Here is a 14,178-nt window from a genome sequence, read left to right on the forward strand (position 1 = left end):
TATATATATACACACATACAGTGTATATATACAGTATATATGTATGTATATATATATATATATATATATATGGCTTTTTTGTGAGGTAATCTCACAATGACCTATTTTAGTCTTTTACTCCGAGACAGAAAAACAATCATCCATTTTTGTTTTTGGAGCACGGCAACAAGAAACCTTAAGATCCATTTATCAGCAGCCGCTCTGAGTTTTGTCTTAAAAAGGCCAGAGATGATGTTCCTAATTCTTAGATTGTCTCAGCATTTGGCTTTTGCACTATCAACCCCACTTTTGTTTGATACGGAAAGACCATCATTAGTTCTTACTCTCTCTTCGTACTTGTTTATTTTCACTGAAAACCGTCAGGCAACGTGCCGAGCTCAATGTCATTTTTTAATGTAGCGGAATTTTTCTGTTTTTATTTACATTCTGTTTAATTTCAGCTATGTTCATTTCAGTTTGATTCAATTCATTGTAGTTGAGTTGTTAAGCTCAGTTCAGTTCAACACATCTAAGTTTAGTTGTCTCACTCTCAAACTGAATTTAGCTTAGCTCTGTCTTCTGTTCAGTTCAATAATGTTGCGCCCAGTTGAGTTGAGTTCAGCTCAGTTCAGCTTATTTATTAGCTGCTGAACAGCATTTTTAAATGACATTTCTAAACGTAACAGATTGTGGACGTGTTTTAGTAATTATGACTCAGATACAGACGTTTAATGAAGTACTTCCTTGATGATTAGCTCTTTTTGTTGGTCGTGGGAGTTTTCCAGTGCAGCCATATATATATAATACAGACTGTCAACCATTTAACTAGAGCTCAGTGAAACAGCAGTGAAAGTAGTTTTTCTTGCTCCCCTTGGTGCGTCCAACACGAGTTCACGTTTTCTAGGAAGCACCTGCTCTTGAGGTGTTTTTAATGAAGTCAATCACGATTGCAAGACTTTTTATTTTTGAAAAGGGGTTGAAAGTAAATTTACAGTTATATATTTTTATATCGTTTAATATTTGGTTTATATAATTAACTCTTTCATGCATAGTGTCATTAGAAAAAGACAAATTCATGTGTTAATAAAAATATGCATTTTTTTTTTTTTTTTACAAAACCATTGAAAACTAATTTGATCTGTTCCTACCTTAAGTGGTTAATTCATGCATTAAGTTAACCAGATTGCACATTTGTGTTTATCAAACTGCTTATTTTAACAGTGGTACATACAGTCAATATAATCATCATATTTCCCCCATTAATGAAATGAAAAAACAAAACAGTGAGTTATAACAAAAAGCCATTTTTATTCTCAAAGACAAATGATACAATCATCAGAAATGCTCAAAAATCTCACCATTTTCTACTGGATTGTTAGTCCCATACAAACAGGTTAAAGTTCACAAATGCATGTATATATTTCAGAAAAATACGCTATGTTTATGTATTAAATATATTTATTTATAATATAAATTATATGAATATAAATATAGACGTAAATATTTTCAAAATATATACTGTATGTGTGTATATATATATATATATATATATATATATACATAATAAATATACACAGAACACAGACATATATTATGCAAACAAAAACTTTTATTTGGGATGCGATTAATCGCGATTAATCGTTTGACAGCACTAATATTTACATTTATTAAAAGTATTTATATTATCATTACTGTTTCACTATGATTTGGAATAAGATTTTTCACATTAAAGTAGTTTTTCTGAATTGGAAAAAAATTATAATCCTGAAAGGATTTATTTTCTTCATGCTAAATGTAACTTCTTGAGTAAAATATAACCCGGACATGCATTTGTGTTTTTGTTTTTGCCATTTAGGCTTCATTTGTTTTACATCCCTTTAAAAGAAGAAGTGCTTTGTTCTAAACAAAAATAGAAATAAAAAGACAAGTGACGATTGTTTCAGAAGGGCGCTGCCAGCAGCCTATTAACTTACATTTGGACAAACATTCTATCAAGTACCACTTGTTGTTGAATCCAAAAACATACACAATATTCTTCAAAGACGCCAACTACAAAGTGTAAAGAAAATTGCATTATTGCAAATATAATTGTTTAAAAATTGGTAGCATATTTGCAGGAGTTCTCTTGTCAGTGATAACTTCATCCCAACTCATTATGGATTGCTGACCAATAAATAAATTCTAGAAATGGAGATGATAAACTTTTCTGGTAAACATCCATTGTGTAATTTAGGCTACTCTATTTGATTGTCCGTTCAGTAAAATGTCTTGCAGCCCAAAGATTCTGTTGTCTAACATGCCAGTAAAAGTACTTGATTATATTGTACCTCAAGAACCTTAGCACACAGCAAAGAGACATTTCTGAGTTTGATTGTTGTAGTACAGTTTGCATAGTGTTTAACTAACCTACAAAGTGCAGTTAACCATCCAGTTATAGAACAGAAGGCTGACGATCGTATTGGTTTCATATCTGCACAAGAGACGGAAACTGGCCGTTTTATTATTGCAAGTGCATGCGTGAGATTTGATCATGTCTGTATCTGAAGATGCAAAGGTTTAGGCCACTGCTGCAAGAGTTTGGTCGTTCTTGTAGTCACCGAAAAACATTAAATAAAAAATAAATCTAAAATAAATTAACTAGACAAACATCGGATACCAAAATCAAACAAGTGGAGAGTGCAGCACGTCAACTCTCGTAACATACCTTTGTACATTTATTGATCGTTTTTGTTATAGACGTTACTTACTCAGATGTACTCACTCTAAAACATTTCTGGATGTCTTAATATGTAACGTTTCTGACTGAGAATTTATTCTGAGAAAAATCCACAAACGTTTAATTGTGGATATAGTCTTACAATGAAATGTCCTTCCTTCATTGCTTACGTATCATTGGATTTTCTTTTTGGTTGCTTTACAATAACAATAATAATAACAAAGCATTTAAATTACAAAACGAGTAAATATTTCATTAAGTTATTAATAGATGTCCCAAAAATCAAACGTCTTAAATTTTGTCCCTCTAAACACATTGCATAATTTAAAGTTTATATGGCTTATATTGCTTCTCGAATCAGTACTGTTTGCTACCATTTCATACATAAATTAAAATAATCAGAGGGAATTAGCCAGTACTGTTTCAAATAGCTGACTTCTAGCACGCATAAATAAAAAAAACAATTGCTTTCAGTGTTAAGAAATGCTAAATTTACCGAGTTAGTATAAAAATATTCTGCGCCAATAGTGTGGATGCATTCCTATTGCAATGAACGTTTACTCAAGGACAGAAAAAGGGATAGTTCATCCAAAAATAAACGTTCTGGCATCGTTTACTCTTAAATATAGGTCTGTTCTTTGCACAAAGCTATTGAATGAGCTCACAAGTCACTTTGTTGGTGCTTTTCGGAGTTTAAAAGCCCCAAACACCAGGCATGACAGTGACAGTACACTTTTGTTGTATCTAAATGTGCAGCATCAGCATCTCGTTTTGTGTTCTGCAGAAGAAAGAAAGTCCTACGGGTTTGGAACGACATGAAGGTGAATGTATTTTCATTTTTGGCTGAACTATTCCTTTAATTTCAGTGACTTGCATTATAGGTTATATCACTGATGAAGTGGAATGTCAGATGAATTAGACTAAAGGTGCGTTCACATTTACCGTTGCTCTGCAAAATTTAGCTTAAATATTGCTAATATGATCGCACCTTAATGACGTATATCATTCCCTGTAAGGGTCATCTGTTTTATAGAAAAAAACCTCAGTGTAGTCATAAAAATACACTGCAACCATTCAATGTTGTACCAATGAGTACCAGTGAGTACCAATGAGTACCAATGAGTTTGTGCTTCTAATCCGATGATTCTTTCAAGCAATTATCTCTCGCTCTTGGTCTTTAAGGCTAACAGTGCTGCATTGAGGTCTCGTTCGACCAGACCGTCTCAATATGGTCTCCAAACGGACTCGTCCATCCTGCCGCTGGAGTTGAGAATAGTTGGCGAGCTGCTGTGGCTGCCGTCCGCCTCGCCTCCGTCCGCCTGATTGGGCAGGTTGGGGTTGATGAGGGTGCTGCCAGTGGACGCGCTAGTGCAAGGCGGCAGCATCCTGGAGGGGGATCGATCTCCGCCTGGCACCATTGAGAACTGGTACGAGCCGGACGAGGCGCCGTAGTAGAGGTACGGCGTGCTGCTGGTCTGGAAGGGCCCACTTTGGTTCTGGGTGGAGCCGGGGTACGGCGGAGGCAGGTAGGTGTGGTAGTGGGTGGTGCTGGACATGCCCAAAGACATGCCCGAGGTGACCGGTGTAGGGGTGTATGTGAAGGTCGCGGGATAGTGCATTCGGGGACTGGGGAAACGGGAATCTGTGAGGGAGGACAAACCGGGAAATTGGCGTTCAAACTGCCGCGGATCGGCCGAGAACGGACTGAGATCCGACGTACCTGGTGGAGAGAAAAAAGAACAGCTTTTTTAGTGATATTTAAATCAAGAAAAAGTTTTGAGCATGTCTTCTTTCAGTGCGGTTCAAAAGTCTGGGGTGCACTATAGTGAAAATGCTTTTTTGTGCATTTTTTTTAATTGCTATATACTTTTCAGTACTATTTCTGTTATATCATTTATTTATTTATAATAATAATTTAATACTTTTTTATCATTTATTTTATTTATTTACATACTGGTAAAAAATGTATAGCCTGAATGCACTCTAAGTCGCTTTGGATAAAAGTGTCTGCTAAATGCATGAATTATTATGAATTATTATTATTATTTATATAATCAGAGCATTTATATGGTACGAAAACTATCAGGAAAATTAGGGTTAAAAAGGTACAACATATTGATTATTACAGTACAACATAATGTTAATTTTACTCATTGTTTTTGTATAAGATAAATGCTCTGATTATATAAATCAATGATATAATCTGATGTTTATAGATACATTTTCCATTAAAGTTTTCATTGTGTTAACGAACAATTGTGCATTTTAACTTTATTTTACTTATCTATCATGTTGGAAAAAGTGCAGAATCTGACATATTTTCATTTTACATTCTACATTTTCTTTGTATCTATTTTTTAAGCCTAAAAAAAGTTACATACTATACTTTTGGGCCCCATTGCATATAACATTCAGTTTTAAAATGGATTTGTTTATTTCAGTCTATATGGGTTATTTATACTATCATATTTTTTGTAGTTAAATATTTCGTTTTGCAAAATGCTGCTGGGTCACCTTAACTCTTTTCAACTCAGTTGTATTTATTTATTAGCTGGCCTGTGACACCCTACATTGTTTTTGAACTAGATGCATGCTCTCAAGATAAATATAATGACTTCCACATCAATTGAGACTGAAATGAATAAAGGAACATTGTTAAATCAGACAGAAGAGGGCGCTGTCAAACTTAATTAGCATACAGCTTAAACTAACTAGCCTGTCAACACAAAACTCCCCTTTATAAACTCAAAAGAAGCTTGTGAAGAATGAAGCGCATGCAACTTTATCTGCATTTCTCTTCCAAATAATGAATGTGAAAAATAATGGAAGTAAATATGAAGATGCTCTCCCAAACAATTTGATTAGAGTGAAAACAGTTTTGTCTTTGTTATTATACGAGTGAGTGTTTGAACGCCCAAGCCACGAACGCGTCACAATCACACTTCAAAGTGCAAGAAAAAAGTTCATATTGTTGCTCATTGATCCTGTTTGTGCCTCCACATGAACAGATTCTCTTTACAAGCTCAGTCTGAGGAATTTTAATCAAGGAAACTACAATAAATATTAACCGACCGACAAGAGAAACTGGCTCATCTCACATGTCAGCGGTTTAATTACTCTAGCAAAACATAAACTTGAATTAAATGTTTGTTTGCAACCTGAATTACACAATGCTTGGGTTGATTCAAGGTCAAGATGAAGACTAATGCTGCAAAAATGTCACCGGGCCATAAAAGATCAATATGCAAACGAACTTGTCAAAAGGCGCTGACGTGCTGCTGAAAGATTGTGAGTTTGGCTTCTGGCTGTTTGTTTCTTGAGCGGCGTTTGCTGAAGGTTGTCCGGGGGTTTGTATGCAAACGCGTCGTGTGCGTTCACGCTCACATGCGCAAACACACGCATCCTCGCATTTATATGAATATCAAAGAGAAATGTCGGAATAAACTGGGAGCGCACATGGAAACGTTTAGAGGAAAATCAGTTTCCACAGGATGCATAATGAGCAGTCTCAGATGTGGTGGCATGTCTGCGATTAGCCAAAGAGAAGGGCCGATCTTCTCTCTTAGAACCACAAGATGTTTTTAAATTATAAACCACTAATGGGCTGTGACTCCCAGAACCCCAGGAGAGAGAATCCCAGAGGAACGTCTTATCATCTCCACATCTGTCTGTTTTTGCACTCTGCATTCATCATGATCTGCTTTTCAAATGGAGCCGCCTGCTAAATTAAAGGCTATAAACAAACAATCCCAAACTCCTCTCCTCTTTTCCTTTCCATTGCATTTCCCCTTTCTTTTCCTTTTCTTTCTTCCAAACAAACCCAAACTCTTTTCTCTTCCTTTCTATTTCCCCTTTCATGACCTTTCCCATTTCAGTTACCCATTTTATTTCCTTTAGTTCACAAAAAAGTAAAATCCTCTCAACTCGCGTTCTTTTCCCATTCCCACATTTCTTTACTTCATACAAACCCAAACTCTTTTCCTTTCCACTTCCCCTTTCCTATTTTCTTTGCTTTGCTTCAAATCGAAACCTTTTACTTTTCATTTCTCTGATTTTAACTATTTCCTCTTTCCTTTGCCATTACGCTACTTCAATTAAACCATTTTTTCCTCTTTCTGTTTCCGTTTTCCAGTCCAATTTCCATTTTCCTTTTTCATTTTCTTCAAACCAACCAAAATGATTCTCCTTGTCTCTCCAATTCCCATGTAACTAAAACTCTTTTCCCCTTCCTGATCATTTCCCTTTTTCTTTCCTTTACTTCTTTCAGACAAACTAAAACTCCTTTTCCTTTCCATTTCCCCTTTCCTAACCTTTCCCAGGTTATTTGACCCTTTTCTTCCCTTTACTTCAAACAAACTGAAGTCTTTTACTTCCTGTTTCTTACCATATAATTTCCCCTTTTCTTTACTTATGTAACAGGGCTGACGAGACGTGAGACGTGTGGATCCATCTGCAAGCTTTATTTAAAGAGACGTGGTATAACAGGCAGGGTCGAACACTGGCAAACAGGTATATGGCGGGCAAAAACACAAGAATAGTCCTAGGGCTAGCGTAGGTCACCGATCGGCAGACAGAATCACAGGGGCAAGACGAGAGGGAGAAATCCAGGAAAACAGGCAAAGATCAGAAACCGCAAAAACAGGCAAGGCAAAACAAGGACAACATGGAGACTCGGAACGGGGAACAGGCTAAACAATACTCAGCAGAGAAAGGTCGTTAGAGTGGGTGTTATATAGTGAGTGAGGTGATTAGAAACAGCTGTGTGCAATGAGTGCAATCAGTGCAGTGTGCAAATCGTGCAAAGAATGATGGGATATGTAGTCCGGGGTGCTATGCAACAGTTTGTGTTGTGCGAGAGTCAATGTAATGGAAAGGGTGACCTCTGGTGGTGAATAAACGGAAGTCCATGGACCGAATTCGTGACAACTTAAAACAAACCAGAATATTTTCCTGTGTATTTCCTATTTCCTTTCCAATTTCTAGTTCCCCCTTTTCTGGCAAGCTTTCCTTTCCTTTTCTTTCCATTTCCTCTTTCCTGACTCTTCCTCACTTCAATTCCCCCTTTTCTTTCCTTTCACTTCAAACTAAAATCTTTTTCTGTCTGTTTTTCCATTCCTTTCCCTTTTCCAATCTTCATGTTTTTCTTTGAATTCAAATAAACCAAGTATCTTTTCCTTTCTGTTTCCCCTTTGTCCATTTTTCCTTTTCTTTCCTTCACTTCAAACAAAGTCTCTGGTCTAATCACGTCTCATCCTTCTTCTCACCCTGTTGCTGAGGTAAAGTAGGTTTTTTTATGTCTTTCCCGTCAGCTTGTCTGCTGGTTTAGGAGCGGTCGCGTGTCGTCCATGAGCGCCGCTTTATGAGTGACAGTTCGGCAAACTTTACAGAACATGTGTGGCCAATTATGAGCAGATTGTCTCTCCCCATGATCAACTCTTGACATTTCAAACCAAACAAAAAAGACACTTCAGGGAGACAGTGCAGAAGAGAGGAGACCCAAGTCACATTTCCAAAACAATGACAGAAATTCACATATACAACCTTCAATCACCATTAAACATCGCTCCTCGCTGCAGACATTCACGAGAATGAACCCATTATGCTATCGGCTCTTGCCAGACCCTTTTTGGCTAAACTTAATATGACATCAATCACTTTGTATTACAGGGATGGTGTGGTCTAGTAGCTGAAGCTCAAGGCTAGAAACCAAGAGGATCATGATGGCTCAAGCTGTGACCTATCATCAGTGTGATCTTGCAACCTTTGACCTCAGGTTGCCTGCTACAAGACTGCCTGCTTACTTTAAGAGCACATTAAGAGGTACAGAAGCCACTAACAAAGATGTATCATGGTGTTTTGGGGTCAGTAAGATTTTTTCTTTTTTTTAAATGGATACTTTTATTCACTAAGGATGCATTAAATTGATCAAAAGTAACAGTAAAGACATTCATAATGTTAAAAAAGATTTATATTTTTCTAGTTATTTTAAATAGTAATATTTCACAGTATTACTGTATTTTACTTTGATCAAATCAATGAAGCCTTGATGACTTCATTCAAAATCATGGTACTGCTAAAGTACTTTTTTGTATTCGGTATCTTGGTATATATCAAAATACCATGGTTTTATGGACATACAACATGGTATTTTTTAAATACCATGACACATTATGGTATGTATCAAAGTACCATGTTTTGTGAATATGTACCATGGTATTCTCTGAAGATCCTTAGATGAAGATTTGGAAGATGTCTTTATCCAAAGCCACTTTTTTATCAAGGTATACATTTGATTTGTATATGCATTCTGTGTTATTGCATATATCAAAGTACTGAGATATTCAGACTTGATACCATCATTGAGTCCACCAAACATGCTTTTAAACCAGCCTCCTTAAACAGACTTCCACAAAAGGAAAAATCAAAGTTGAATACGGTCCTCCAGTATCCCGCTCTGATAATTCATCGCTCTCTGTGTAATATTATGCATGCCTTCATCTGCGTCATTATCAGTCACCAGGTCTCTGGCTGAGAGGTGTAACTCAAGCCCACGGTGGAGAAGAACAGTCACGCAAGCAGCTGCAGAGGGTGCGATGTCTTCTGGAGACCGAGCCATTCAGCGGCGCTCCGAGGAAGAATAGGGGGCGTTAGGACCAAGAGGTGCGTGTGTCTCTTTGAGGAAAGAACAAAGGCTGACATCTCCAAGATGAAAGCCGGGTGAAATCTAAACTAATCAAACCCAACGAGGCAGCTGGCCGGGGTTCAAAAAGCAGCCACACCAAGAAGCCATTTAAACTTTCACATTCGCTCCAGGCTCAAAGAAAACAGTTAGGGTGGGGAGCCAAAAAAAAAAAGTTCAAAAACCAACCTGGCGGAGATTCAAACAGGTGTATTAAAGAAAACGTCCACGCTGTGTGTTAAAAAACGAACCCCAAAGGGCGGGTGGACCGCAATCTGGTGCCTATTTCATTAATAAAGGCACGGTCACAGCAAGCTCTTCCTAGGCTTTGGACTCGAGAGCTTTTTGGGTAGTTGACGAGAATTGCTTTTTAAAACCCCATCTAAACCTATTTTAAACAACATTCTCTTGTAATTATTGTTCATGCAACCGTTATGAATGCATGTGAATTTAAATGCTACACTCTTAAAAATAAAGGTGCTTCACTATGCCATAGAAGAACCTTTTCGTCTAAATGGTTCCATAAAGAACCTTTAACATCTGAAGAACCTTGCTGTTTCACAAAAGCTTCTTTGTGGCGAAAGAAGGTTCTTCAGATTATAAAAAGGTAAGAAAGAGATGCTTCTTTAAAGAACCTTTGACTGAATGGCATCTATGGCATCGCTTGAAGAACCTTTTGAAGCACCTTTATTTTTAAGAGTGTATGTGGAATATTTGTATGTTTTAAAAATGCATTTGTCATTTAAAATGATCTAGTATGGATGAAAAAAAAAATGATGATTGAAATATATAATAAATTATTGTGCATGCAATGTGTGTATATACAGTATATATATTAAAATTGTGCATGCAAGTATTTATTTATTTGATCTATTTAATATTTTATTTTATTTATACTACTTTTTCATTTGTTTTCACTCAATAGCTTTAAATATAAATATAAAAAATTCAATATTTGTGCATTTTAAAAATGCATGTATATACAGTGGGTACGGAAAGTATTCAGACCCCCTTAAATTTTTCACTCTTTGTTATATTGCAGCCATTTGCTAAAATCATTTAAGTTAATTTTTTTCCTCATTAATGTACACACAGCACCCCATATTGACAGAAAAACACAGAATTGTTGACATTTTTGCAGATTTATTAAAAAAGAAAAACTGAAATATCACATGGTCCTAAGTATTCAGACCCTTTGCTGTGACACTCGTATATGTAACTCAGGTGCTGTCCATTTCTTCTGATAATCCTTGAGATGGTTCTACACCTTCATTTGAGTCCAACTGTGTTTGATTATACTGATTGGACTTGATTAGGAAAGCCACACACCTGTCTATATAAGACCTTACAGCTCACAGTGCATGTCACAGCAAATGAGAATCATGAGGTCAAAGGAACTGCCTGAAGAGCTCAGAGACAGAATTGTGGCAAGGCACAGATCTGGCCAAGGCTACAAAAAAATGTCTGCTGCACTTAAGGTTCCCAAGAGCACAGTGGCCTCCATAATCCATAAATGGAAGACGTTTGGGATGACCAGAACCCTTCCCAGAGCTGGCCGTCTGGCCAAACTGAGCTATCGGGGGAGAAGAGCCTTGGTGAGAGAGGTAAAGAAGAACCCAAAGATCACTGTGGCTGAGCTCCAGAGATGCAGTCGGGAGATGGGAGAAAGTTGTAGAAAGTCAACCATCACTGCAGCCCTCCACCAGTCGGGGCTTTATGGCAGAGTGGCCCGACAGAAGCCTCTCCTCAGTGCAAGACACATGAAAAAACACCTGAAGGACTCCAAGATGGTGAGAAATAAGATTATCTGGTCGGATGAGGCCAAGATAGAACTTTTTGGCCTTAATTCTAAGCGGTATGTGTGGAGAAAACCAGGCACTGCTCATCACCTGTCCAATACAGTCCCAACAGTGAAGCATGGTGGTGGCAGCATCATGCTGTGGGGGTGTTTTTCAGCTGCAGGGACAGGACGACTGGTTGCAATCAAGGGAAAGATGAATGCGGCCAAGTACAGGGATATCCTAAACGAAAACCTTCTCCAGAGTGCTCAGGACCTCAGACAGGGCCGAAGGTTTACCTTCCAACAAGACAATGACCCTAAGCACACAGCTAAAATAACGAAGGAGTGGCTTCACAACAACTCTGTGACTGTTCTTGAATGGCCCAGCCAGAGCCCTGACTTAAACCAAATTGAGCAACTCTGGAGAGACCTAAAAATGGCTGTCCACCAACGTTTACCATCCAACCTGACAGAACTGGAGAGGATCTGCAAGGAAGAATGGCAGAGGATCCCCAAATCCAGATGTGAAAAACTTGTTGCATCGTGAAAAATTTAAGGGGTCTGAATACTTTCCGTACCCACTATATATATAAACCTTTAACATCTGAAGAACCTTGCTGTTTCACAAAAGCTTCTTTGTGGCGAAAGAAGGTTCTTCAGATTATAAAAAGGTAAGAAAGAGATGCTTCTTTAAAGAACCTTTGACTGAATGGCATCTATGGCATCGCTTGAAGAACCTTTTGAAGCACCTTTATTTTTAAGAGTGTATGTGGAATATTTGTATGTTTTAAAAATGCATTTGTCATTTAAAATGATCTAGTATGGATGAAAAAAAAATGATGATTGAAATATAATAAATTATTGTGCATGCAATGTGTGTATATACAGTATATATATTAAAATTGTGCATGCAAGTATTTATTTATTTGATCTCTTTAATATTTTATTTTATTTATACTACTTTTTCATTTGTTTTCACTCAATAGCTTTAAATATAAATATAAAAAATTCAATATTTGTGCATTTTAAAAATGCATGTATATACAGTGGGTACGGAAAGTATTCAGACCCCCTTAAATTTTTCACTCTTTGTTTATATAATTTTATTTTTTAACTTTTAGGACAAAAAATACAAATAAAGTAGTATAAATAAAATAAAATAATATAAATATTTAAAATATATTTTTATAAAATTTATTATTTGATATAAATGCTCAATATATATATTTGCAATATTTTAAAAATGTATTTGTTACAATGCGTGATCATTTAAAATAAAAACGAAAATACAATTGTATAAATAAAAGAACATTAAAGAGATAAATAGAGAAATAGTGATCAGTTACAGAAGTTATGACATACACTTTCCCAGCATTCAAATAAATTCTGTTATAAAATCCAATAGACGTGTTATGTACCAACTACCCGTTTACCTTTTGAGGTCCGTGAGGCAGAAACTCTAGTCTGTTTTATTGTTCCTTTTCAAGCCATTTCAAAAGAGAGTTGAGTTCAAAGACTCCATCGGAGAGGACGGGGGTTAGGGGAGATATTCTTTCAAATGCTCTTTATTTTTAAAGGTGCTATTGCTTGGAAGCCATTTGCCCACGGGCGACGTAACAAACGCTTACAAAGCAGAAAGTTAACGCTGGAAAAATGCTTTGATTCGACTTCAGCGAATGAGTGTTTGGACAAATGTTCACAGCTAACACGATCAGCTAAGAAAGTAAATACAGGCACGTTGAGACACTCCATTTCCCACATTTCTGAAATGAGTGGTTGGCAGAGAAAGCGATATGAGCCAGAGGAGAATCTAATTGCTCAGAGGTTGCTCTTTATAGCTCAGTTGTGAAAAACAAGTGAAAAACTCACTTTACTTCTGTAATCCCACATCTGTCTGAGTGAAACAGGATGTTCAATGCATAAAAATAGGGCGGGGCTTGATTAGATTTATCTTTAATTGATTGGGTAATAAAAATGAATCTATATGACAGATGGTTGCTAAAACAGCCTGAAAAATGTTGATTTCAACTTGAATTTAGATATCAGTTTTGACTCAAAAACTAAAACTAAATTTTAGGAAATAATATAGGACAATTATATAAACAATATAGGAAAATTAAAAATAAAATACTTGGAAAAAAAGAAATAGACAACATGTTTTTGAAAGAGGTCTCTTGTGCTCACCAAGACTGTATTTATAACAGTAAAAAGTTTGGGGTTAGATAAAAAAAAAAGATTTCTATTTCAAATAAATGTTGTTATTGATCACATAATCATTAACAAAATATAATAAGCTGTTTTCAGCATTGATAATAATAAGAACCATTTTTAATAATTGAGTTGTAATCATAAGTGAGCAGCAAAACAGCATATTAGAATGATTTCTGAAGATCATGTGACACTGAAGACTGGAGTAATGATGCTGAAAATTCAGCTTTGATCACAGGAATAAATTCCATTTGTAAATATTTTAAAATGGAAAAGTTATTTTAAATTATAATAATATGTCACAATTTTACTGTATTTATTGTGAGTTTAATCAAATAAATGCACCCTTGGTAAGAAGAACCCTCTTTTAAAAACATCTTTAAAAAATCATTTTTATTCCAAACTTTTGGCCAGTAGTGCATAAAATGAAGGTGGATTTGATCTTGGGAGAACTTGTTGAGAATTGAAGTATCAAATCTGAGCACAGTTTGAGATATTGTCTTAGTCTCATTGCTGAAGCGTTTGAGATAATAGAGCTCTTGTCTGTGATTGGACTTTCTATAAGGTGTTAGTTTACCTGAGAGGCGTCTTGGCACGTCGCTGATGGTGGGCAGGCCCGTGGCGCGGGTGGAGGACAGCGGGGTGGTGGAGTGGATGGAGGGAGATGTCATTTGGCTCAGGTAAGGAGTGTACGGTTGCTCGTAGGCCCAGGGTGGAGAGGCCTGCGCCTGCCGCGGATCTGTGAGCATGATAAATGAGACGACTCCAGTCAACATCTGCACAACAGCATCCTCAAAGATGTGTTTGGGTGTGATT

At 36.6% G+C, this 14,178-nt stretch overlaps 1 protein-coding gene across 1 annotated transcript in view; it reads right to left on the minus strand.

The window, feature by feature from the left end:
• Positions 1-1,795: 1,795 nt before the first annotated feature.
• Positions 1,796-14,178, minus strand: part of LOC107552040 (runt-related transcription factor 2-like) — a 72,451-nt gene continuing 60,068 nt past the window's right edge. Inside the window, exon 9 of the mRNA XM_016233844.1 lies at positions 1,796-4,415. Coding sequence (XP_016089330.1) covers positions 3,919-4,415 — 497 coding nt within the window. The 3' untranslated portion in view covers positions 1,796-3,918. The remainder of the gene's footprint in view (positions 4,416-14,178) is intronic.

This window comes from Sinocyclocheilus grahami, unplaced genomic scaffold (assembly GCF_001515645.1).
Source record: "Sinocyclocheilus grahami isolate Dianchi unplaced genomic scaffold, SAMN03320097.WGS_v1.1 scaffold440.1, whole genome shotgun sequence".
NCBI lineage: Eukaryota > Metazoa > Chordata > Actinopteri > Cypriniformes > Cyprinidae > Sinocyclocheilus > Sinocyclocheilus grahami.